A 25,088-nucleotide genomic window follows, 5' to 3' on the forward strand; every position below is an offset into this window, starting at 1 on the left:
GCGCCTTGTCGTTTGTGTTCTTCTTCTTGAGTCCTGGTCTTCTGCGCCTTGCCTTTACTACTTCAAGCATGAACCAACTAGCCCAAGAAAGAGTTTTACTTGGGCATATTTCTTCTACATTGGGCCATTTCTTTCAACATGTCGTTTGTGTTCTTCTTCTTGAGTCCTGGTCTTCTGCGCCTTGCCTTTACTACGTCAAGCATGAACCAACTAGCCCAAGTAAGAGTTTTACTTGGTCAATATCTTGAGGAGCATGTGAACGTTCGAGAAGAGAGCTTTGTCGCATTCAGCTAAAGCGTCCGTCGCAAAGCGGGGAAGTTCTTCCTCTTGCATGCCTTGCTACTTAGCTTTCCAGATTTCCGATTCACCTTTTAGTGTAAGGCTATGCGCTGTTGTCTTATCTCTGAGGTAAAAATCGAAGGCCGGCTGCACAGATTCAAACTTGCCCTTGGAGGCGTGCTTTGGAAATACAAATTGCAAAACCTTGCAGTGTTTTCAGATGGTTTGCAAAGCGCCGTTTGAGTGAAGCTTTCAGGTCATCTATGTATGGAATGAACGTGGCTCGCCTGTAGTACTCTTCCACAGAACTACAAGAATAGTTTGTCCGGTATCTCTGTTCCTACTACCCGTGGAATCTTGCATTTCACTCCGAACTCCGCCGCTCTATCTTGACATAGAGAAAATATTTTGTAGAATTGTGCTTCCGCGTTAGTGCCTATTTCTTCGAGCTCAGTCGGCACCAGGTCAACCTGCTCCAAGAAGACGCTCGTATCAATAGATGGGCTCTGCAGATACAAGGACAAGTGGTGTGTGAGGCGTATGAATGTCTCACTAACAGCGAGGCATAAAAGAAAGTTGAGTGAACAGATTTTCTAATGGAGGCAGTGAGCAGTGGACGCTGTTGCTTTTTCAGGGAAGGTGTCCATGAACTCTTCAAGTGAAAGAACTATCCCAGAAAGTGCTTCTCCAAACAATGCGACTGAATCATGGCGTTCCACTCAGCCTGTTTAACAATATCGGCGCAGCCAGCGGAAAGACTTTGTAGACGCTTCTAGATGGCTCGCACCTTCTTTCCCCATGGCTGCCTGCTGTTGTGCCAGAGCGACCGCGACACAAATTTGCTTGGCCTGGGAGCTCCGAACAGCGGGCCTGAATCCCGCTTTCGCCGCCCCCCCCCCCCCCCTCCCCAGCCCACGGCTAACATGCCCTTACATGCCTGGGAGGGAGCGCCGAGGAGTCGCCCTCCCTCCTCCCACTTCGGCGGACCCGGCCCTGCACGTCCGTTCGCCGAATTCAAACTGCGGCCGGCGAAGTGTCCTGATTGGAAGGATTTGAACTGCTCGCGGCTGAAAAGGACCCCCGGGGGTTATGAAAGCCGGAGGTGCGTCACAGCGGCGCGGCATTCAACGGAGTCACCGAGCTGAGAAGTGATCCCACTTGGTTTCAGTTGGTATGACCGTTGTGTTACGAAGATTGATATGGTGGTCGCTGTCTTGGAAATATTCGGTTATCGGGTTGCGATCTCTTGCGAAATTGCGGAGGTCATTCTTGTGCTTTCGCAGTCTTTCTTTAAGGTTTTTCATTTCGCCGATGTAGCTAGTGTCGCAGTCAGCGCAAACATATTTGTATAATACAGTGCCTTGGGCTCTCTCCCTTGGTGGATGGTCTTTGGCAATAGGTAGAGAACATGTGTTCGTAGGCTTGTGAGCCACTCGGATGCCTTCTTTTCTGGGAATACGGGCGATGGTTTCACTAGCGCCACGGTCATGACGTGAGGTGTTTCTGTTGTGGTGTTCATTGGGGGGTCGGACGCTGAATTTCTCGGCGAGCGTTGCTGGGCTTTTGGAATTCAAGTGCTTTCCGAATAAAGGTTCTTGGTGAGTTCTTTGCCTACCGTTTGTATTTCGTTTGTTTTAGAGCACACACCGCTATTTGTACTTGTGCCTCTATTCTCTCGCGTAAATGGCCGACAGGGCGAGCATAGGGGGGGGGGTCCCTGCGCCCCCCCCCCATGCCTATGCCTGATTTGGGGTACAGGCCCAGAAAACGCCTGCTTACGCAAATCTTACCTTCAAGCCAGAGCCTCCTATCCTAAATATAGGAGGCTATGTTCAAGCTCAGCCAAGGTGAAAGTGGGCCTGCCGGCCACTGCCGGCGGTTCCTGCGTGCGCCGCGTTGGGGCCCATAGCTTGCGTTGTGTACAAAGTGTGCCGAGTGCTGGCAGCTTCGTATGCGCTGTGCTTTCGACGCGTCGTTCACGTTGAAGCGAGACGCAGGATGAAGGTCAATTCGATGAAGGTCAAACGCAGAAATGATTTTATGAGACAGCCGCTGGACCGATTTGAATGAAGTTTGTTGCACTTGAGAAAGAAGGTAAATTGTAGTGAATCGAAAGCAGCGTTTTGATTTCACTAATGAAATGTTTCTTAAATCTTCTTAAGAAGTGATGTTTGAGAAAGTTTACATGCCAAGTCAACAAATCAGTAACTCTGCAGCTAGAACAGATCTGAAGATTCTGCTAACTGCCACTTTAAAGCTTCTAAAGCGAGTGCACTCAATGTATGAATTTACAGGTTAATTGACATTGTTAGCATGCTCATGAGGGTTTCGCACAAGTCCTACTCTTAATTTATTGGTGTATTTGTGAGTGGTGTATACTACATTAATTTATTTAGCTTTACAGAATTGCACTACAGAGGTAAAAACTTAATACGTAAAGTTTCTGTTTTTGCTTTGCAATTTTCAACAATTTTTATCAAACATGAATACCGAAATAAAAGAAATTGCTCGCTACAGCTACTGGGTTTGAACTTTTCAAAATAAAAGCAACAAATAGAATTCAAACGGGGGCGGGCGCCACGCCCGTGCCGAGGTCCTGCTGCGCTCCTTTGGAGGGAAGAGGACTACGCGCTTCGTAGACGCGCAGAATACACACGGGAACACCTGTTCACGGCGGTAGTCGTAGACGTGAACTCCCGGCTTACGCACGCGTGTAGTGTCTGCACGGAACACCTAGAAACAGGGGAATAGGTTGCGATTGCGCTTACCGACTCTCTCTGCGAGGTAGTTCTTAGCGACTCACTATCCGCAGTTCATAACTACGCACAGGGGCGCATTTCCTCCGGAGCTCTTCAGATCCTAAGGAAAGCTGGTCGACAGCACTTCGATACCACGGCGATCATGTGGTTTCCAGCGCACGTCGCCTTCCCCACCGACGAGGGCCACCCTAACTTGAACGAGGTAGCCCACCGCTCTGCGCTAGAACTCATCCCAACCTGAAACGTCGCCAAGCAGTCGTCTGGCGACAACTGCAGACACATATATACCACCCCGAGTGCGGTGCGACTGCGGCACAGTTTCCCCGCGCAATATCCGAGTGCTCTTTGAAAGTTATGTCGGGCAACTAGAGCGACGCTCTCACACGTGTTGTGGGAGTGTTGTTATATCAGCTAGAATGGCACTAGCTCCGGAGGCTCTTGCGTCGACGTGGGCTGCCGCTCTGCGCATGCTCCAACCTCAAGACAAGAGTGGGCATTCCTGCAGGCCCGAGAAGCGCCGACGAGGTAAGGCCTCGAAGTCCCCTTATGGGAGACCTGTGCCCGGGTCGTTAAACTTTGCAGATATAAAATAAAGTTGTTTCCACCCATCGATTCAAAAGAAGAAGTTAAAATGTAGTGATTGTAGGCAGTGGATCTATTGTTTAGTCCGGCTATTTTTTAAATAAAATTTGCTAAAATAAGAAAATTTCAAAAAAAACAAAACAAATTTATCTCGTTAAAAGTCTAAATGAGCAGTGAAAAATAAGTTTGTAGTTTTATAAGGTGCGTGTGATAATACATTCGAAGTTGACAAAAGGGGTGTAATGCAGACCGCCTAGGACATATACCAATAATATGCGAGCTGGTGCCTTGCAAAACTTGCGTAAGCCGTAAATTCTTCCATCCGATGTACCTGCCTTCGATGCTCTAAAGGATTTAGTTTACAGAACTGCAATGTCTGTTTTTGGCGGAGTTGCGGTTTTGTAAACTTCGCACTTTTTTTTAAAGCTTCTCAATTTTTTTTGCTGTTTGTCAAAAATCCGAGGCCCTAAATCAAAATTATGCTCCCTACAGTCACTAGAACTTGACGTGCTTCCTCAAATGCAAAAAAGATTACTTCGAGTGGGTCCCCCGCTTGTCTAACAAAAAAGATTTCTGTGTTTTAAATGCATTGAAACAGGCGGCATTGGAGTTCCGCGCGATCAGAGGATTCGTCTTTATGCTTAGATCTACGCTACACCAATTTTGAACGGCCTCAACTTATTTAGCAGGTGTGAGTGGACCACCTCGACGGTTGTGTCGATGGAGCCAAGGAAATGCCCACACTTCTAACATAGTCACTCTGAATAGCCACCCCACATGCTCTGGCTGCCTTGCCAAACTAGGCCTCAATGTATTTATTCCTGCAGTAGGTTGCTGTAGCAAGAGATCCAGTGGCACGTTCGTCGTATCTCCTTTCTATCCTTCATTTGAACTACAAGAAATGCTAGGTAAATCTACAGCGGAAGCTATGGCATTGAAGCTCTTGATGAGTACTAAAAGAAGGTGAGAATTCAAGTACGAGACCGACTTAAAAAAATGGCCATCCCTCCCCTATAGGAAAATAAGGGTGCGCGAAGGTTGTCCTGCGTGCACTTGATCTACGTCACGGTTAAGTAACCCACAGGTAACGGTGCCGGATCGCCTCTGCCTCCTGATCGGCCAGCTTGGAATCTTCTTCTCGTTGCTGTCGGATTCCCTGGACTCGGGTGGCTCTAAAGGAGCGTTTATAGTGCGGCCACCGAGAACGAAATTCGACAATAGCGGACACACCCATAGGGCCCAGCGGCTGAATCGATTGTAGTGCTCCAAGCCGCCGACATTAATGCCTGAACCACAATTCTGGCCTCAGTTCTGGGCGAGCGCGTTTCGAGCGCTAGCTGGAACGCGTTACGCAGGCTGCGCTGATCGCTTTTGGGTTCCTTGCTTCTATTGCTCAACCGCGGGTGGCTTTGGTGTGGAATCATTTTATTCAGCAAAAAAAAAAAAAAAATTTCGAGCGAGCTTTACAAGCCTCTATTGAATGTGTGCCACGTGCAATTTCATAAAGACTTTAGACGCCTTGTGAAATGAGGAAATGTTTATTTTGCTACATTACGCCCTGCAATGCGCATATCAGTGACAGTGAAGGTATTTAGATACTTCAGGCTGTTTCTCTGGAAAATACCACAGAGAACGTAGTCGATCACCGGCATGTTGCTAAGGATAGCACAGTGGAATCGGTACTCGTGTGCCGCATCCAGGTTCTGAACGGTAGCAATGAGAGACCAATAAATAATGCATTATTGAACGATTGAGTAGTCGCAAAGAAGGTAAAGCGTACAAGATTGTCTGAAAAGTAACACCTTGTGTTTTATTTAAGTGACATTTTGACAGAGGAGTGGATTGTTCCCGGTATCCACCACGGTACGTCGCAGGGGCAGCTCCAGTCAAGGAGAGACTATGACTGCGAGTGAAGGAGCATCGTCTTCGCCGCACGCTGCACCATCGTGCCTGACCATAGGGATTCTGTACGCAAACTTGCACGTTCCCTTGCAAAGCTGTATATGGGATTACGTCTCGCGTGTAGGTCTTCCTTCGAAGGGCAAATCGATTTTGTGGTTGTCTGATGAGAGCTAGTTTACTATTTAAGTGCAGTTGAGTAGGCGAATTGACCTGCAAGAACCACCATGTGAAAACGCTCCCTACCGAAACCATCTTAACGCCTGCCGCAAATATGGTGCGAACGAAGTCACGATGTCTAAAAAGGAGATACAAGAATGTGTTTTTTCAATCTAACCTAATTCTTTTCTGTTTATTGCTTCATTTTATATTTTAAGCGACTTAGTTATCGTTACGTGTTTATCGATTGTTATGTAACATTTTTGTACTGATAGGACTAACAGCGCCACCTACGGCTAGATACTATATACTGACTCTTACGGCAGCAACAGCGTTGTGTACTGGTTATGTTTATAGGAAACACTCTTCTGCGTCATTTCGGAATATCCAATGTGCTGTGTACTAAGCACTGTGTGCGAAATAAAAAAAAAAGCAGACGTAAGTTTAGGCTCAGCGACGTCAAATATTGGGCTAGTTGATTCTGTACGGTTAAAGCTGTTAATAGGTAATTACGCTGCATTACACTTGTATTGTTATTGTGCTTATATTTTAATGTCTCACACTGCGATTTCTGACAGATAATGTCGTGCTCCACATTTATACACATTCATGTTGTGCAGCTTACGTGCCCGCTCCCCCACTAATGCTGAATGGATACGAGGGTAAAATAAATGTAACGATTCATAACGTAACAGCGCGAATTTGGACGTGGCGGAGCTGCAGAACAGACTAGTACAAGAGGTTGCCGTCGTCTATTCTTCATCTTGCCCTAGTCCAAAGTCGCGCTGTTGCATGTTTATTTGTTTTTTTTCTCCGGATGAGTATTGATAGCGAACCAGTTTCAAGCTTTTCCTCAATCATTACTTCGTTCTTATCTGCATACTAAAAATTAAAAGAAAAGAGCCCATATCTAATAAACCCACACAAAAAGGGTCCTCACATATATGCTATACAAGAACCCGTGTGCTTCCACATAAAGTCTCATGTAAATATACGTTCGAACAGAATCACATAAAACAACAGCATATCCCGTATACGACACGTTACAAGACCTATATGATTATACGAAGGCATGGGGATAACAAATAGAAACCTGTGTATTCCTATACATTATCTGGGGAACAACCCTCACATGACGTATTGGAATATACAGGTTTCTTTGTGTTATGCCTTCCCCCATGTGGTATATCGGAACATTAGGACTTTGCTCTGGGACCCCCTATATATTTGCATTGAATCATTGGATATGGGTCTTACGGGTGTTTTCGAAATGGGGCTAATTCATCCTCAGCTGCTAGTTGCATCTACCTCTTTAAATCTTGCCGGCTAATGTTGGAATCAGCTAGCGCAAGACAGGGGTAATAGGAGATCTCTGGGAGAAGCTTTCGTTCTGCCAATTGGCAGAGTAATAGGCTAGTGATGATGATGACTGAAGCTGCACCAATGGTCCACGTGAACTAACTTACGCATCGCCGTGCTAGTGCAAGACAGGATTAATTGGAGATCGCCGGGAGAAGCCTTCGTTATGCCAATACGCATAAGGATAGGCTGGTGATAATGATGATGATGATGATGAGAAGGAGGAGGAGGCCTTAACATACCCTATGGTCCACGTGAACTAACTTACGCATCGCCGTGCTAGTGCAAGACAGGGGTAATTGGAGATCGCTGGGAGAAGCCTTCGTTATGCCAATACGCATAAGGATAGGCTGATGATGATGATGATGATGATGATGATGAGAAGGAGGAGGAGGAGGACTTAACATACCCGATGGGCCACGTGAACTAACTTACGTATCGCCGTGCGGTAGAGGGTGGCCAGTGTTCCCGGAAGTGCTGACGTGGCGTGCACGAACAGCGGGTTTCTGGGGTTTTTCTGGACGTCAAGACGCATGCTGAACGCGGTCTTGGCGAACATGTCGAACGCCAGGGTGCTCAGGTAAGGTCGCACGTCCATCTGCCCACCAGACTCGCGAAGGCTTCGCTCTTCGAGGATCTCCAAGAAGCTGTCCACGGCTTCCAGCATGCCTGGAACAAACTGGCCAAATCCAATCGTTTACGGCACGCTTCTCGAAATTCCTGAATAAGTAAATGAGTTCAATTTTAATGTTAGCAATACGATGCACAGCACACACATTTATAGATACCATTCTGGACCCAACTGTATTGTTAGATCGGTCCCCTTTTGTCGACACTAACAGTATATAAATTATTTTGACTGGAAGTTGTAGGACAAAAAACTAGCAACAACTAAAATTTGGGGAAACACATAATAAAAATGTATACTGAGCAAAAAAAAACATTTGTACACGAAATAGTTTATTATTACTCATTTCACACAGAGATTGGATTAAGCAGTCGTACTGGGCCGGAACAGAAAAAGCGAGACCAGCCCTTGCGTTTCAACGGAGACGTGGGATAGGAGTTTGACATCTTGTTATGCAATGTCTAGATCTACAGACAGTCGCATGAGTTCTCTAATCACGGGCTAGTTATACTGACGTTACATATTTAGCAGCTATCTATGAGTCAGCGTCACCTATTGTCATACCTTCCTATATCGGACATATACCTCCCTATATCGACATGGACGAAGTTTTGATCTTATGATATTATGACAGGTTCAGTGTCTTTTGCACGAAGCTATATCCGTCACCTAGCTACTAGACGCCGTATTTCTCACATATGCCTGTTCCATAAAGTTTACTAAACGAGAAAGTTGCAGTTTCGCACGCAAGGCACTGATTGCGACAGCAAATTATCAGACACTTAGAAGCAGTCAGGTTAGTACATTTATCAGCTGTATAAGCTGCTGCAAATATTCCCTTATTGACTAAATTAGGAAGCAAGGTGTCAGGGGCGCACAGGCGAACATAAACACATCTCACTCCATGACCACGGACACGCGCTGTCAGAACGCTGACGTGATGAAGAGCGGCAGTAGCGGCGAGCGAATTTCCCTTCGTGCTGCCACAAGCTTCTACGCGAACTAGGTGCACTAGAACACAGCGCACACGAAGCCATCAGCTGTGCAGTGGGTTCCATCGCATATTACCTCGAAGACGCGACGCGCGCGGCTGTGCTCAGCGGCGCCATGCGTAGCTGCGGCGGTGAACGCGGTAAAAGCGGAGACGCCCATTACCTTGTCCTTCCCCATTTCCCATTTTTCGCACACGCAAAATGTCGGCGCGACCTCCACCCCATGCCATCCCCTATCGATCGCGCGAAAAGACATGACTGTACCAAGCCACCATGCTCCTCGGCTCACCCTCGCATGCTTTCCATCACACCTACGGCGTGGTGTGATGGCGCGCTTCCGCGAACACACACAGTTCCGCTTTTTAGGGAACATCACGGCGACACCGACGGCGGCGATGATGGCGAAAATTTGCCTGGAGTGTCCGTATATTTGCCATTGGAATAATAATGATTTGAGGATGCCTCTTTTTAAGCCTCCCAGGCACTTGTCATCCCGCAGTGACCGGCGCATGAAAGTTATCGTAATGCAAGAGAAGCCTCTCCTCTGGATATTTTATTCCAAAAACAAGCCGAAACTGGAATCGCCTTTCCGCTTCCATCGCCTTCATCACTGGCGTTGGAATGATGGGGCGCTATAACGTTAAGCTATTCCAAGCTTTTCTATTCCAATTCTGCAATCAGCCTTCCGCGATTGGTCAAAGACTTTTTAGAATCACCCCCACTTCGCCTGTCTGTCACGCGACGTCACGAAAACCGCGATGGCTCCATATCTGATATGACGCGTGCACACTAATTATGCTTCATTGGACCGAACAAAAAAAAATAGTTGACGTAGTAGTTCTGCGGAAACCCGCAAGGTGGAGAGAATTAATTAATTAATTAATTGCTACGAGGGTGTATGTCTGATTTTCCCTTTATTAATTAAAAAAATGTTATTTCTGATTCGACACCTTTTCGCCATTAGCCCTGACTATTGGTCAAAAGTTTTTGGGCTGCACCCACTTCACCTGCCTATCAGGCGACCTCACGAAATCGCGAAAACTCACCGCGTCAAAGTGACATGTACGCATTAATATGCCGAATAAAACAGAATTTTTCTCTGACTATCTACAGGCTGCCCCGTTCCGAAAGGAATAAAAGATGACTGCCGCCGATCGCTCAGGCACTGGATACTCGCACATGCCCTAAAGCATGGATTGATTTGCGTACAATAAAACTTCTTGCGTGGCCATGTGACGTTTTCGAGCACTTTCGGCACGTCTACGACCACGATCTGCCAGCTCTTCTTGGGTGAGGATCCGCTTTAGCAGCATTTTTAACCTTGCGTTGCATGCCGCCGATATTTTTGACCAGCCACCTCAAGCTGAGTAAGGGAAAGCGGACCAGTCGCAGACGCCGGCACCACCCTCTTCATCCAGTTATCGATTTTCAGTGCAGTGGCTGGGCCCCATCGAATCCCTCTCCACTTGAGCGTGCTCCTCTCCTCTTGTCAACCAGTTAGATAAGACAAGCAGCTCGCTGTAGGCAATGTTATTCGTTTTTAAAGCAAACAAAAGTGGCCGCCTATAAATGAAGAGAGCGTTTGGTTGGCCTTTCCAGGCAACCCTGCAGGTCACCGCCCGATGCTTGCGTCGCTCGTTACGCAAATTTGACGTCAGGAGATTGGAATAAAGACATATTGGAATAGTTTTACGTTATATGGCCCACGAACCCGGCTGTCTGCGACCATGCGCTGTTTCATAAGATATTTTTATTTGTCTTGTAAGCACTCCTCGCTCTAATGCCTTTAGGGCTTTTAGAGTAAATAAATGAAAAAGCGAATGAGTGAAATGAGGCGAACAATTGCCGCTCCGCTTATTACGATATAGGCTCGGTTTGAAGTTGAATTAAGATCAAATGAAAAAGGACTTTATGTTTTTTGTGATGCTAATGCCTTTAATGTGAACTACTAAACTGTTTCGTGTACTGCAAGAGTAAAGTTATTACAAACCTTTTTTGTTTTTAGGCAATGCAATACGGCAGGAGAGTGGTGGTGCCAAAATTCCCAAAGCAATGGGCCTATTGTTTCGTTGTAGCCTCAAAACACCGCTTCTTTCGGACACAACGAATGTTAAAATTATTTATTTCTTATTTCACATTGGCTAATCGCCGAGGTATAGTGTAGAGGCTAGATATATCTCTAGAGTGTTCGTTTAGGATAGTGATATTCAGAAATATAGGAAGAGACGGGCGACTCATACTCAAATAAATGCAATTGCATTAAAAAAATCAAGTACAAAGCACTTGCGATTCAGCAGCCCGTATCAAGGGAACACAAATGAGAAACACTAAGTTTAGACTGATAAAGTGTTCTTGGAAAAGGCTAAAAGATAAAGGAAGGTGGAAGTTGTGGTTGTCGTTTTTAAATTTCGTATCGAAACCCAAACGCCGACACGCCACTGTGACGTCACGGATTTGTAAGTTTATTTTCCCCATATTTGGGCCACATTGGCTCAGTGAAGGTCCCTGAAACTAGGCATGCTCGATATTTGGCTTCTTTAGAACACAATGAAGTAATTTTTTTGCGGAATATACCTAACTAGGCAGTAGTATGCGCTGTCAAAATTGATGACGTCACGGCAAGCAGGTGCGGGAACTTCAATATGGCGTCGCCAACCGTCTTTTCTTTTTGCGCCATTTTTCGCTTACCAACCCTCCTCTCCTGTTGAGAGTGGCGTCTTTTATAATGTGAAAGGGTAATGTACTAATGCAGATGAAATTAATTTTCTCGCAAGTGTGCCTTTACCGTCGCCCATCGCAATCGCGAAGTCACAAGGGTGAGAAATTTAGAAGGCGCGTTAGAACCGCCGCTATCGGACGACAATGCGCGCTGATGGAAAAGAAATTGTGCCTACCGCTCGCAGCTTGTTTCCCGTGAATGCCGAAGAGATGCACCGTCGTAGGGGTTTCCACCTGTCCGCATGTGCGAAGGAAATCGAGTTGCGGAACGCCGGGTTTTCGTTCATGGATCTCCACACAGTCTGCGAGGAATACACAGGTCACAAAAGGTAAGTCAAGGAGCGTATCGAGAGGTGCACCTAGCATCGCCGCGCGCCTCTTAGAATGCGCACATAGTTTTCACATCCTTGTTTCGCCAGAGGGCGGTGTACGTCGCAACGTACACTTCGCACTTCTAATTTCGTACACGGTCATCGATACTTCAAAACTTGACAAAATCGACACTTTTGCGTTGAAGAGAGCTGTTCCGTGTTCTAGGATTGCTTGTGAGCTGCGCAGTTGTGAATTATCGCCATGTACACGTTCCAATTAGATAAATTAAGCAGCTGAACTCCTTCAGTCAGCTATAGCATTTTTCTACAACTTTTTCTCGAGATTTGGGGGTTCCGCGATTACCGTAACCCCTATGCATTTTTTATTTCATGTTAAGGTAGGAAGCTTCCCAACATTGGCTACGAAATGACAATCATGCGTACAATAAATATATCGGAGCAAAATGTTAAGCGCTGTGAAATGTGACGCGTACATAGCTGTAGTTCGCAGGCAAGGTGCAGAAGTGGAAATGGCAGCAACCGTCACGTGATAAAAAGCCACGCGTACAAATCTCGAGCGCTTTTGTAGGCGTGTAGTTTAACGCGCTCGAGCGCTTGGCATGAAGAGGAGATGAACGACCTAAGCGATAACGCCGTCGCGTCAGATTCCTGGCAGCTACCTTGCAACAGTGACACATCGAGGCTTTTGTGACAACGCAACCTGCACTGACAATGCTTTCGTGGAGTGCGGGAGACAGAACTGTCACGAGTGTTGTCGACAATGGCATAGCAATACAATTACCCGACTCTGGCGCCATTCGCAACTGTGCAGGCACAAAGGCCAGTGGACGTCACAATAAACATGACAGAATGAAATTCAGATAGCTTATTTCATGAGGCAACCAGCAGGAAATTCTTAGTTGAAACGCTTAGCCTATGCGATATTTTTTTTCTGCAGGAAAGCCGAATGTTTTTTACTTTCTGTCTATGAAGGTGAATACGTGGTGGCAGAATAGAGTACAATGAGTAGTAGATGTAATTTGACCAGGTTTTCTTTTCGGCCAATCCCGCCACATCGGTTATAAGTGCTCATCCTGCTGCGAGAAAAGTAAGCTTTAGGTGAACTTCTGCAGAAGGCTTTCTCTGCTTAGAGCCGGTGTTGTATTTTTTGATGAAAGTGAAACAAGACAGTGGGACCACATGACGATGGAGACCAATTGATCAGGACAAGGGAAGCCTCAACTTGAAGTCATCACTTTTGATAAGAGCGCTAGTCTTAATCACTTGAACTGCTCATGCCATTTCTTGCGTTTCCACAAAGGGTCTTGTCTTGGTGAGGCCATTCATGAAAATACATTACTTTGCTGAGCTGAATGCGTTCCGCTGTCGAATTATTGACTCAATTCACGGTTCCCTCCTTCTACCATGGTTCATCACACGAGAAAAGCGATGGTTTCAATCGTGCGTTCTCGTAATCATTGCACAACCTTGCTAGCTTTACAATGGTTACGAATCGTGAAAGCAGTCTTAAGAGAAGTGCACTCACCCCCCTCTCCACGAACTGACTGAAATCGCTGACGAACACACGCCTCAAAAGTTCGATGTCCTTCACCACGACGAAAGGGGCGTCGCCATTGAACATCCTGCGACGACATCAAACAGCACAGGCAAGTTTTGAAAGATCAGAAATAAAAAAATAAACGAATGCGAGCTGTGAAGTACAGCCTCCTCAGCAAAAGCTCTGGAAAGCGCTTGAGTTGAAGTGACATGAAGATAAATACCTTTAAGAATGCTTAAGCGGAAGCTTTAGCATGGGTGCTCCTATCTAAATACATGTGAAAGGGGAATTCGCTTTTTCTCGGCAACCACTCCACCTAACTTGACGATGTTTGTTGCGTTTAAAAGAAAAATTTTAAATCAAGTAACGCTCTGTTTATAATTTTTGATGAGGTCGCCAATTATTTTACTTAAAATACGCAAAAATCGCAAATTTTCAGAAAACGAAACTATCAAGTTTGCAACTCTGTAACTCAGCAAATGAAAAATTACACCACAGTCCTGTGTATTGCATTGAATAGTACATATAAAGCTGAAAAAAAATGATAAGTTACACATGAATTTCAAAAAAAAATTTTAATTGGAAATACAGCTTTTGCGGAACCCTTGTACACAATTAAAAAAAATCACGTAATATATAAATTGAGATGCCGAATTTGTCCGCTTCGAATGACCTAATGGACGCTGTTTAAAGAATCGCGATATCTGTTCTTGATGGAGAGCTGTTAATTTGTAAACTTCATGCTTCTGTTTTCTTTTCAGCTTTCAAATTTTTGAACATTACTAAAACAAAATTCTTGCCCTAAATAAAAAATCCGCTTCCAGCAGTAACTAGAATTTAACTTCCTCAAATGCAACAAATTTCATTAAAATCGGTCCAAGAGTTATCTCAGAAGAGCGTTATTGCGTTTTACATGTATCTGAATAGGCTGCGTTGGAGTTGGGCCTGTGCTGAAATGTCCTCTTAAATCTGCTTCCCGTGCTATCATTCTCAGCGCTTGAAATTATATATGAAACAGATATAAGAAATATTCTCAGAAATGGGAAATTTACATTGCTCAAATCAGTTTATTCGCACGGAGATATAAGTTTCCAGTTCTTGTGCAGCAGCTGTGATCTTTCAATGATCGAATCAATTCAATAAACGAAAACATTGACGCATTCACTCTCATTTTCAGAGAAAGAAAGGTACTTTTATATAGGTGAACCCAAGAACTGATGGAAGAGTTAGAGGTTCTGATAAGACTGGTGGAGCAGCATAAAAAAAAGTTAGTAGTAGTTTGAGTCTTAGTGCTGTTATAGCAATATCTCTCACACGAGTGCATCCGCTTTTTTTGCAAATTGAGTGTAAGGCCTAAAAGAATACTGATGTAATGTGATGAGAAAGTGCTAGTCAAATTGGGTTTGTTGGTGTAAAAACGGCTAAGGCCATACTGCGCCAGACACAAGGTGATAAAATTTGTTTAGTAAATGCAGCAAGTTGGATAAAATTATTGCGACTATAATTTTGATGTAAGGCATGCGAGGGAAGATGAATGTTGCTAGTTGTTAGTTTAAATAACGCAAGCAAATCATTCTTAAAGTTCCTAGCTTTAAGAAGGAAAGTGGTAAACATTAGGGTTATGATTTAGAACTTTTGATGATCCCATAGCAGAGTCTCCACATTGATGGTTCTTTCGGTGTCCTCGTCTCATCTCTTCAATGCTAAACTACTCTCACATGCTGCGAAGGCCACGCTCCTCTGCTTGTGCTATGTTAATGGGCAGTTCATATGGACTATTTTTGTAGGAATAATGTACATTCTAAACGCAGCACGTAAGAAGGTTTAACGTGTTTTTCCACCCAGGAGGTCAAATGCGCGTCCAGAAAGCATTGATTACGGAACCATTTCACATTGATTGCCTTTGAGATGACTGTGTATGAGCCAAACTTGTTCGCCTAAACAAGTCAAGAAATTGAGTATTCTCCGCACAAAATTAGTGGATATTTGTATGGCCCATTGTAGACGTGGATAAAAGAGAATAACTTAAATTGACACGTTCACTTACCCGTAGATGTCACCGTATTTCTTGAACCACTCATCCATAACTTCCTCGGTACGCTTAAATGAAAGAAGTGGATGATATTTAAAACAAAAGACTTTGTCAATGCTTCGAAAAACACGAGGAACTCAATAAATGGACAAATTATTCCCCTCAATTTTGAATTGGGATAAGCGTGTCAAATTTACATCACAGTTACATCGTCAAGTCATCGTTAAGTCACTGTTACAGCCAAGTCATTCAAGACTCCACTGAAAGAAAATCAAGGTAATAGGAGGACCCTTCGGGCAGCTTACAGTTAGGTGTTAAAGAGAGCCTAAAGAAAAATAAGTCGAGCTATATGGAAATATCAGGCTTCTGTAATAACGAATTCGCTATTCGCAGCAATGACAGCGCATTTGTAAGCGAGCAAATGTGGAAAATGGAAACTGGTAGTGGCGCCACCTGTTGTTGACTATGGTACATCTCTTGTGCTCAAGCACGAGCTGATTTGCAGAGAGTGGTCTAGAGGGAGGTCACATGGAGATCCCATCGGTTCATATCGAGAAGGAGCAGCGGGACCTTCGGCGGCAGTGCTATCAACAAAGTGATATATTGGCACACAGAAAATGATGATAGATTTCTAAACTAGTAACCGATTGATCTAGCTCGACTTATATTATTTCTTTTAGCATCCCTTGAAACACCTAGTTTAGACGTGAATTTGTCCATTTATACATTGCTCTAGTGCAATGTTAAGAACTTTGAACTCTTAAAAAAAATTAGCTGCATGGTCATAGAATATGCTCAATATGATTGTTAGTTACATGCACTAGGAGGAAGAAAAGTAACGACACAGTGAAACACTTTTATAGCAAAGTGCTTGGGATCTCAAGTACAGGTCACCTTGGTGTAAAGATCGCGCACTGTACCGCTTCGCTACGCAGAAGGCCTAGCGTGCTCAGCAAAAAGAAAATTTTAGCATGAATTCAAGAGATACTCGGGAAATGAGTCGGTAATATTTCTTCTGCCCAATCAGTTTGCCAGAATGCGCGAGTGCAGGCAAAGAGGTTCATGGCATGCACAGCGGCAAAGATCCGAAAGCGACGCAAGTCACATCTGCGTAGCCTCGAGTGCCTGCCTCGTCAAAAAATGCTTGGCTAGCCTGCAGGCTCGTCACAACTGCTGCATTGGTCGACCTCCGTCTAGCCCTTCATGACCTCGGCAGTGCCGTCAGTCGTCAGTTCAGAGTAGCTCACCCTGTCGGTTGAAAGTAGGAGAGGGCCAGGTGTACCACAACTACGGTGGTATCCGGACTCTCCCGCATGGAGACGTTTCCTATGCGTACCGCCGCTTCATGGTGGCGCCGCTACGCGATGCTCGTAGTAAAGCAACAAATTAGCATTCAGGGTCGTCTGTATTCCTTTGTTATACGCGCATATTCGTAGTAGCGGTCTTCCCGGTGGGGGCGTTCACAATACACGTGGTAGATAGGAATTCCGCAAGGAGATGCGCAATCCTTCCTTATAGTGTCATTTCGTTGTATAGGCGTTCCAGTGTACTTCTTAATCAGTGATGGAAGACCGTGGCACGTCGAACACGCCGTCAGAGATAGCCGCGCCTTCACCAAAGTGGTCTTGTGTACCAAAACTAAATTGAAATGGAGCCGCAATTGCGTAAGCAGTTGACCAACAAAACCTCGTTTGTGGGTTTTAGCATCAACGTGTTTTATATTGGGCTCTCCACACATTGGTGCGCTGTACGTACGCGACGCAAGGATGATCACGAAAGTTTCCTGGCATCTCTACGAGGCGGCGCCACTTTACTCTTCTTTAAGGCGCTGGCTCCGGACCAGTACACGATATTCGGGACGTAAACGTGACGCGGTCCTTCAGCTCCGGTCTAGGAGTAAGGCGCAAAGAAGTGTCACTTGAGGGCGCTAGTTGATGCAGAGAAGCATAGAGTTAGTCTGTTATCTCTAGAGGAAAAGCTGGGCGAAAAAAAATGGTAGCGCTAAATATATTAAAAAAAAAGAGTGCACAAATAAGCATTTAGACGTCGCACGTATGTACGAACAATGTGTACATATCATTCTGTATATTTTTGAGAAAGATCCGATGGCCATTTATCGATCTTTGACGTAAAGTTACGGTGCGTAAAAGGATCCGTTTGTTGGCGCCTTAAGAGGAAGCTTTAGCTCGGGTGCTCCTATCTAAATACATGTAAAAAGAGAATTCGTTTTTCTCGGCAACCACTGCACCAATTTTGACGAGGTTTGTTGCATTTAAAAGAAAAACTTAAAGTCTAGTGACTGTTGGTTTCGAATTTTTGAGTTAGGGCGTCAATCTTTTATTAAAAACTGGCGAAAATCCGAAATTTCCAAAAAACAAAACTGCCAAGTGTACAACTCCGTAACGCCTAAAGGAAAAACGATAATACCTTTCCGTGAAATGCATCTAATAGTACATCCAAAGCGGACAAAATTGATATATTACACATGAATCTAAAAAAATTTATTAACATGGAAATACAGCTTTTGCAGAACCCTTTTAACCAACGTAACAAATTCACGTAAAATGTAAAATGACATATCGAATTTGTCCGCTTTCAATGATCTAATGGATGCCGTTCACAGAACCGCGATGTGTGTTTTTGATACAGAGCTATCAATTTTTAAAAATTGTGCTTCTATTTTTTTCAAACGGTCAAATATTTGAAAATTGTTTTCAGAAAATTCAAGCCCTAAATAGAAATTCCGCTTCCAACAGTCACTAGAATTCAACTTTCTCTTTCAAATGCAACAAATTTCATTAAAGTCGGTCCAGGGGTTATTTCATAAAAACGTTTTTGCGTTTTACATGTATTTGAATAGGCCGCGTCGGAGTTGGGCCCGAGCTAAAGCTTCCTCTTAACTGGATGACGCGATCATGCTGTTGGAGCCCGGGGTTCACGATGATTGCGCGCCTCGTCCGAATCGCCTCCACAGAGTCGAAGCATGGCGGCGCCCTTGGGGTTCTATGCACAGGAAGAGTTTCTAATATGACAGTGATGCTTTCCTCCTTGTAACGTGGCAACCGATATTTCAATTTCACCTAGCGTTTTAATAATTAAACAATGAAAAAATTATTGCGGTAAAAAGCCTTAATTAGGGGTCACCACATTCCTTCAAATGTGTAAGCGAAATTGGCCGAGAGGCTTGGTGAGGGCCTATTACTTGAGATTTTTAGCTCGGGGCCATTTCCGATTTACCTATTGAAATACGTACAAAACGCAGAAATTATTTTACAATGCAGAAATGAATGCAGAAATGCATAAATGAAACGCAGATTTTACAATGCAGAAATCCAAAACGCAGAAATGAGACAGCTGCTGGGCCGATTTGAATGAAGCTTTTTGCACATGAGAGAGAAAGGTATGTTGTAGTGATCTATAGGGCAGAATTTTGATTTCAGTAACAAAACATTTTGAAATATGCTTAAAATTGGTGCTTCGAAAAGCTCACGCACCAAGTTAACTCCAGCTCTGCAGCAAGAACAAATGGGACCATTCTGCAAACTGCCACTTTTAGAGCATCTAAAGGAGTGCACTGGATGTATGAATTTACAGCTTAAGTAACATTGCTAGGATATTCACGAGGGTTTTGCACGAGTACTACTCACAAATAATTGGTGAATTTCAGAGTTGTGTAGGATACATAATTGCCCCCCCCCCCCCTTTAAAGGGGTCCTGAACCACCCCACAGGCTTGGTGAAATAACATACTCCGCGGGTAGCATACGCAGCTGTGAACACCTCAGCCAAGTTTTGCAGTCGTATGCGGTGCGGGGAGCTCGCTAGCGGTTCTCGAAGTCACCTTCTCTCAAACGCTCTCTTTTCAACAGGAAGCCCTGTCCTCACTCTCTTCTAGACGCATTATTTTCTCATTCCGTTAGACGGCTGCTATTGGCCGGTCGCTGACGTGAAGCTTCCGTGCTACATTGTGCAAAGTGCGCATGTACACAACGCAACACGAACGGTATACGTGATGCGTACGCGGCCGCTGCGCCCGCACGCATCCGATTCTTGCGCTCATACGTAGGCAGCCTTGCGTGCTGCTCTTGTGGTTCCCGTTTGTTCGGGAGAGCGCGAGACAAAGGAGTTTCGCAAAATGGCGGCGTCAAAGGCTACCAGCGGAAGGCTGTACTTTGCAGTGTCCTACGATTTGGCTTTGCTGCGTGAAGTTAACGCGCAGAAGCCAATCCCGGATCCCTCAGGGTGGGAATGCATAGCAAAAATAGGAACTTTGTTTTTGAGAAGTGTTCAGTACGCACTGTTTGCGCGAGAGGATCGACCTCCTGTTGGCGCAGTTCGTCGCAAATGACCGTGCCAGCCTCAGTAAGCGAGTACCCGGTTTTCATTTTTCTCTCTATGATTCGTGTATTGCATCCGTATTAAAAGTAGCCCGAACGTTCGACGTAGCATGAACGCGCCCACTGATTACATCACGTTGGTGAGATCAACAGCGTCTATAGTTCAACCGATGGTTCGATGCACTGGCGGACGCAACCAACGCGGTCCGACGCGCCCGGCGACTAACAACGCTCGCCCGCTTACGTTCGTAAGCGTTTCGCAGTACTAAAAGCCCTGACGTGACGCGCGCTCCTACGTTCCGCAAAGCGCTTGCGTGCTGCGTACGCATCGTCATCGCGCAGTACTAAAGCTGTCTAATCTCGCCTCACGCAACGCCTAGCGCGCTAAACGCCCCAGCAGCAGGTGTTCGCTTTCGCCCGCTCTGCTCCGCAGAGGCGCAGCTCGTGACGCGGCGTCGCAGCCAATGGCAACGCGAGTTTAGGTGCAGTGTTTACAGCGGAGCTGTTCATGCGGACACTGTGCCGTCGTTGTGGGATTTCGCTAAAAAGGGGGCCACGTGACCTAGCGGGTGAGGAAAAGAAGAGCTCAACAGGGGGAAAGAGGTTGGAGTGACCTCGTTCTTCCCTGTAAGTATGCTATCCTATACGCGAATCTCATACGGTTGTCACAATGTGCAGTTTCGGCCATCGAATCAGTACAGCGTAAAATTTATCAACGATTGATTGCACCCTGCCGCGAAAGAAACAAATGTTATGCTGGCGGTTTGCGGCCAACGAACTGCGCCGAGCGATTGAAACGCGATACTAGGAGCATAGAGAAATGATTCAACAAGAGCCGACACTCCCTTAGAACCCAGAGGCCGAATTGACTGCAACGCACCAAGGCGCCTTTAACACCTGAACCAAACTTTCGGTTTCGGGCGCGCGCGTATAGAACGCTAGCTGCAACGCGTTACGCCGGTTGCCGTGATCGCCGCGGCATTTTTCCCCCTTCTTATGCACACCCGTGAGCGGTCTTGGTGTGAAATCGTTTTGTATTCAAGAAAAAATGCTTGCGAACAATCTTTACAAGCCTCCATCGAATATGTGCCACGTGCAACTACATAAAGAGCACGCAAGCACTTCTTGCACCAGCAAGACGTGCCAGCAGCCACGTCAATCGTCAAGCCAATCCAACCAAACGTCAAAACGACAGCAGCGCCGGCATCTCCAGTGGTGGGCCTTGCGCCCAACATACGGAGCTTTGTAGCAGCGGTTCCGCGCATTCCATCCCAGCTACACCTATAGGAAGACCACAAGTAGTGCGTACTCCTGAGTAAGAAGTTGCCTGCTCCGAGCGTCAACGTTTTCTGGCTCGTGAACAGGCTCGTCATAGGGCCGACCCCCAGCTGCGTGCCAGAGATGCCGAGTTTAAGCGGCAGCGCCAGGAGGTCGATCCCGAAGTGCGCGCCCAAGACGCGAAAACACGTCAGTAGCTCCGGGAGTACACTCGGTGTAACTAACACAGCTTCGTCATCTTCACCGACTGGAAGGGGTGGTGATTTTTATTTTTTGCTACATAAGACAGACACCGGTTTTTTCGCTCAATGGGCCATTCGACGCTTTCGAATTAATAGTAAAATGCAGAAACATATATTAACAGCAGAATCATCTCTCTCCGTCCGCATAACTAGGTACCGCGCTTGTACTGGCAAGCCAAAAAACGCATATTACTCATTGAATCATACAGTGACATGCTAACACTCTGCCTCCCTATATTCGAGACCGCGTGTCACAGAGTCAGCAATGTAAGCGTGACATTCACGTTTCACAAATGACCGGGCGCTCTCGAGGCGTCAAATGAGGCCTGGAATTCGATCGGTGTTGCTTTTATTCAGATATTACAGCCTGCGCATATAATAATTAAGGCAGGTCGAACTGGAAGCAATACAAGTCATGGGCGCTTCTTGCCGGCTTGAAGAATGAATAAATGTATGGTGTTTATTGGCGCAAGGGCCAAGTATGGCCAAAGAGCGCCAGGTCCGTGGTGATGAGTACGCAGTGTATGTATGAGTTCTATGAAGCTAATGTGACGTGGCTGTAAAGGGGCCTTAAAGATAGTCGCTCTCGAGTGCGTAAAATCTATCTGCAATAAGATTATGTCGATGACAAATGACATGTTCTATGAGCATTAAAATCTATCGTGAAAGAATGATGCAATATAGAAAATATGTGAGATGGTAAAATTACCTCGAGCACTACTGCCTCTCCAGCGCCCTTGAAACACAAGGGCCTAGAGGCATGTAGTGCACGAAACAGCTATCACAGCGGAGTCCTCTTAAAAGTGGAGACGATACGAATGTGTGGAGCTAATAACGTGTAACACATCATCTTTCAGGAAACCTAGGACTGCGTTGGTGTCAAAGAGTGGTTCTGGGCCGAGTAATATTACAGGATGAAGGGAGATGTGCTGCCGGTATGCTAGGAGAAAATGTTTCTTTCTCTCAGATTCGGCTTCCCGACACTCCAGGAGGACGTGGAGGACGGTCAGGCTCTCCCCGCATCTACCACAGGTTGGAGGATAATTTCCAGTGAGTAAAAAGTTATGCGTGCCAAATATGTTTCCTATTCTGAGACGACATGATAGCACATCTGTTCGCCGTGATTTTCTTCCGGAGGGCGAAGAACCTAACTGTGGCTTTATCACATGCAGTTTCTTATTTCTGCGTCCCACATGCGTTGCCAGCGGTTTCGTAGTATCCTTCTTAAGAAGGGCTTCAGCTCTGTGACAGACACTGCAGCGGTAGGATTAACTGCATGCGATGAAATTGATGTGGCCATCTGGTCCGCTAGAACGCTACCCTCGATGCCCCTATGGCCGGGCACCCAGCATATAACACATGCTGGTTAGATATTTACAAAGGCGGAATAGAGTTAATTAGCTACTGGATTTTTGTGCTTACAGAATTACATCAATGCCTTCATAACACTTAGAGAGTTCGCGTATATAACTGATTTTTGGAGTTTTGATTTCTTTATATGCTTCACTGCCGACAATAGTGCGCAGACCTCAGCCGTAAAGATACTTGTTTCTGGATGTAGTACATCGGATTCCGAGAACGATGGACCGACGGCGGCATAGGACACTCCGGCATGTGACTTGGAAGCGTCTGTGTAGAACTCTGTGCACGAGTGCTTGTACTGAAGTTGTAGGAAATGCATTCAGATTTCAACCTCTGGGGCGTGCTTTGTAACTTTTAGAAAGGATATATCACATTCCATCACCTGCCACTCTCGAGGAGGTAAGAGGTTAATTAGGTGCATTAAGCGATGCTCGATGAGTGGGACATGCATTTCATAGCTAAGCTCCTTCAGACGCAGCGAGAAAGGCGGTCTTATAGAGGGACGATTGCGGAAAAGTGTGGCACACGTCATATCGGTAATGTTATTAGAACATGGATGTTCAAGGTTAGAGTGCACTTTAAGGAAATATGTAAAGCTGATGTATGATCTCTGCAGGTAGAGAGACCACTCATTTTGATTCGGCATATAAGCTTTCAATCGGGCTTGTTCTGAAAGCGCCAGTGGCCAAGCGGATACCCAGGTGGTGAATAGGATCCAGCGTCTTTAGCGCGCTCGGGGCGGCAGAATTATATACTACAGCACCATAATCCAATCGAGACCGAATTAGGCTCTTGTAGAAATTCACTAGACACTTCCTGTCACTACCCCATGTAGTCTGGGATAGAAGTTTCATTAAGTTCATTGTATTTAGACATTTTTCTTTAAGATATTTAATGTGTGGAATAAGAGCGAGTCTATAGTCAAGTATAATACTTAGAAATTTGTGCTGTTTCTTGACAGGTATTTCTTGTCCACACAGTTCTCAGCAAGGATCCGGGACTAGGCCTCTCTTTCTTGTAAAAATAACACAATAACTTCTGCGAGAATTGATTATAAATCCATCTTTTTCTGCCGACTTTAACACTTTGTTCAAGTCATGTTGTACCTGTTTCTCGCACACTGCAAGCTTACACGATTTGAAACCTATTTGAATGTCATCCACGTAGACGGAATAAAAAATGGCCGGTGGCAATGAAGCACGAAGTGTTGCCATCTTAACAACAAAGAGTGTGCAGCTAAGCACGCCTCCCCAGGGTACACTAGTTTCTTGTGTAAAAGGACGTGACAGTACATTGCCGACTAATACCTGGAAGGTACGATTGGACAAATAGCTTTGTATAACGTTTAGAATATTACCATGAATGTCCATTTCTGACAAGTCTCTCAAGATTCCGTAGCGCCACGTTGTGTCATACGCCTTCTCCATATCGAAGAATATCGATAAAAAAACTGTTTGTGTACAAATGCGTCACGGATATTTGCTTCAACATGCACAAGATTATCGGTTGTGGAGCGCCCTTCTCTGAAGCCACACTAATAGGGATCAAGCATTTTGCTCAGTTCGAGGAAATGGTTGAGTCGCCGATTAATCATTTTTTCAAATACCTTACAAAGGCAACTTGTGAGTGCTATCGGGCGGTCTCTTGCCACTGAGGAAGGGTCTTTGCCTTGTTTCAAAATAGGACCCACAATGGCTTCTTTCCATGTGGTTGGAAGGTACCCTTCATCCCAGATAGTGTTGAAAAGTGTATGTAGTGGGACTTGCGTGTCATTGTGTAAGTTTTTGAGCATTTCATACATGATTTTGTCAGATCCCAGTGCAGAGCTCGTGCATGCGCTCAAGGCAGCTCTCAACTCGGCAATACTAAAATGACGGTTGTACGGTTCATTCTGTCGACATTTTCTTATGAGTGGCTTACATTCATCTGCTTGTTTGTATTTGAGAAAGGATTGCGAATAATGGTTTGAACTTGACACGTTCTCAAAGTGCTCCCCAAGTGAGTCTGCCTGATCTTGCAGTGTATCGCCCTGTGTATTTACCAAAGGGAGTGAATTTATTTGTCGCCCTCTTATCCTATTAACCCTGTTCCAGGCTTTGGCCCCATCTGTAAACGAGTTGATACTCGATAAAAACTTCTGCCAACTTTCTCTTCTGGCCGGTCGGTGGGTTCTCCTGCCTTGGGACTTTATTTTCTTAAAGTTGATAAGATTCTCTGCAGTGGGAGAAGCGCGTAGCAACCCCCACGCTTTGTTCGGTTTCTTACGAGTGATCCTACATTCGTCGTTCCACCATGGGACACGCTGTTTCCATGCCAAGCCACTTACTACAGATATGCATTTAGATGCAGCGGCATGTATCATGAACTCTGTAAAATACTCCACTGCAGCATCATTTCCTAACGAAGACATGTCAGCCCATGAGATACTAGTAAGAGTTCGAAATTTCTCCCAATCAGCTGTTTCAATCTTCCACCTAGGAGCCTGTGGTGGATATTCGTTTTCTTTAGATGTTCTTAGCAGTATGGGGAAGTGGTCGCTCCCGTAAGGATTGTTGGTAACTTTCCATTCAAATTCGGGCAGTATAGACGGGGAG

The 25,088-nt window shown here is 45.4% G+C and overlaps 1 protein-coding gene across 2 annotated transcripts in view; it reads right to left on the minus strand.

The window, feature by feature from the left end:
* LOC142590510 (cytochrome P450 3A24-like) overlaps window positions 1-25,088 on the minus strand; it is an 81,666-nt gene that overhangs the window by 17,653 nt on the left and 38,925 nt on the right. For both annotated transcript variants that reach the window (XM_075702692.1, XM_075702691.1), the window contains exons 3-6: window positions 15,292-15,344; window positions 13,233-13,329; window positions 11,552-11,677; window positions 7,473-7,716 (exon numbers count right to left, since the gene is read on the minus strand). In XM_075702692.1, the coding sequence (XP_075558807.1) occupies window positions 7,473-7,716; window positions 11,552-11,677; window positions 13,233-13,329; window positions 15,292-15,344 (520 nt within the window). The remainder of the gene's footprint in view (window positions 1-7,472; window positions 7,717-11,551; window positions 11,678-13,232; window positions 13,330-15,291; window positions 15,345-25,088) is intronic.

The sequence above is a fragment of the Dermacentor variabilis genome, chromosome 8 (genome assembly GCF_050947875.1).
Source record: "Dermacentor variabilis isolate Ectoservices chromosome 8, ASM5094787v1, whole genome shotgun sequence".
In the NCBI taxonomy this organism is placed as follows: Eukaryota; Metazoa; Arthropoda; class Arachnida; order Ixodida; family Ixodidae; genus Dermacentor; species Dermacentor variabilis.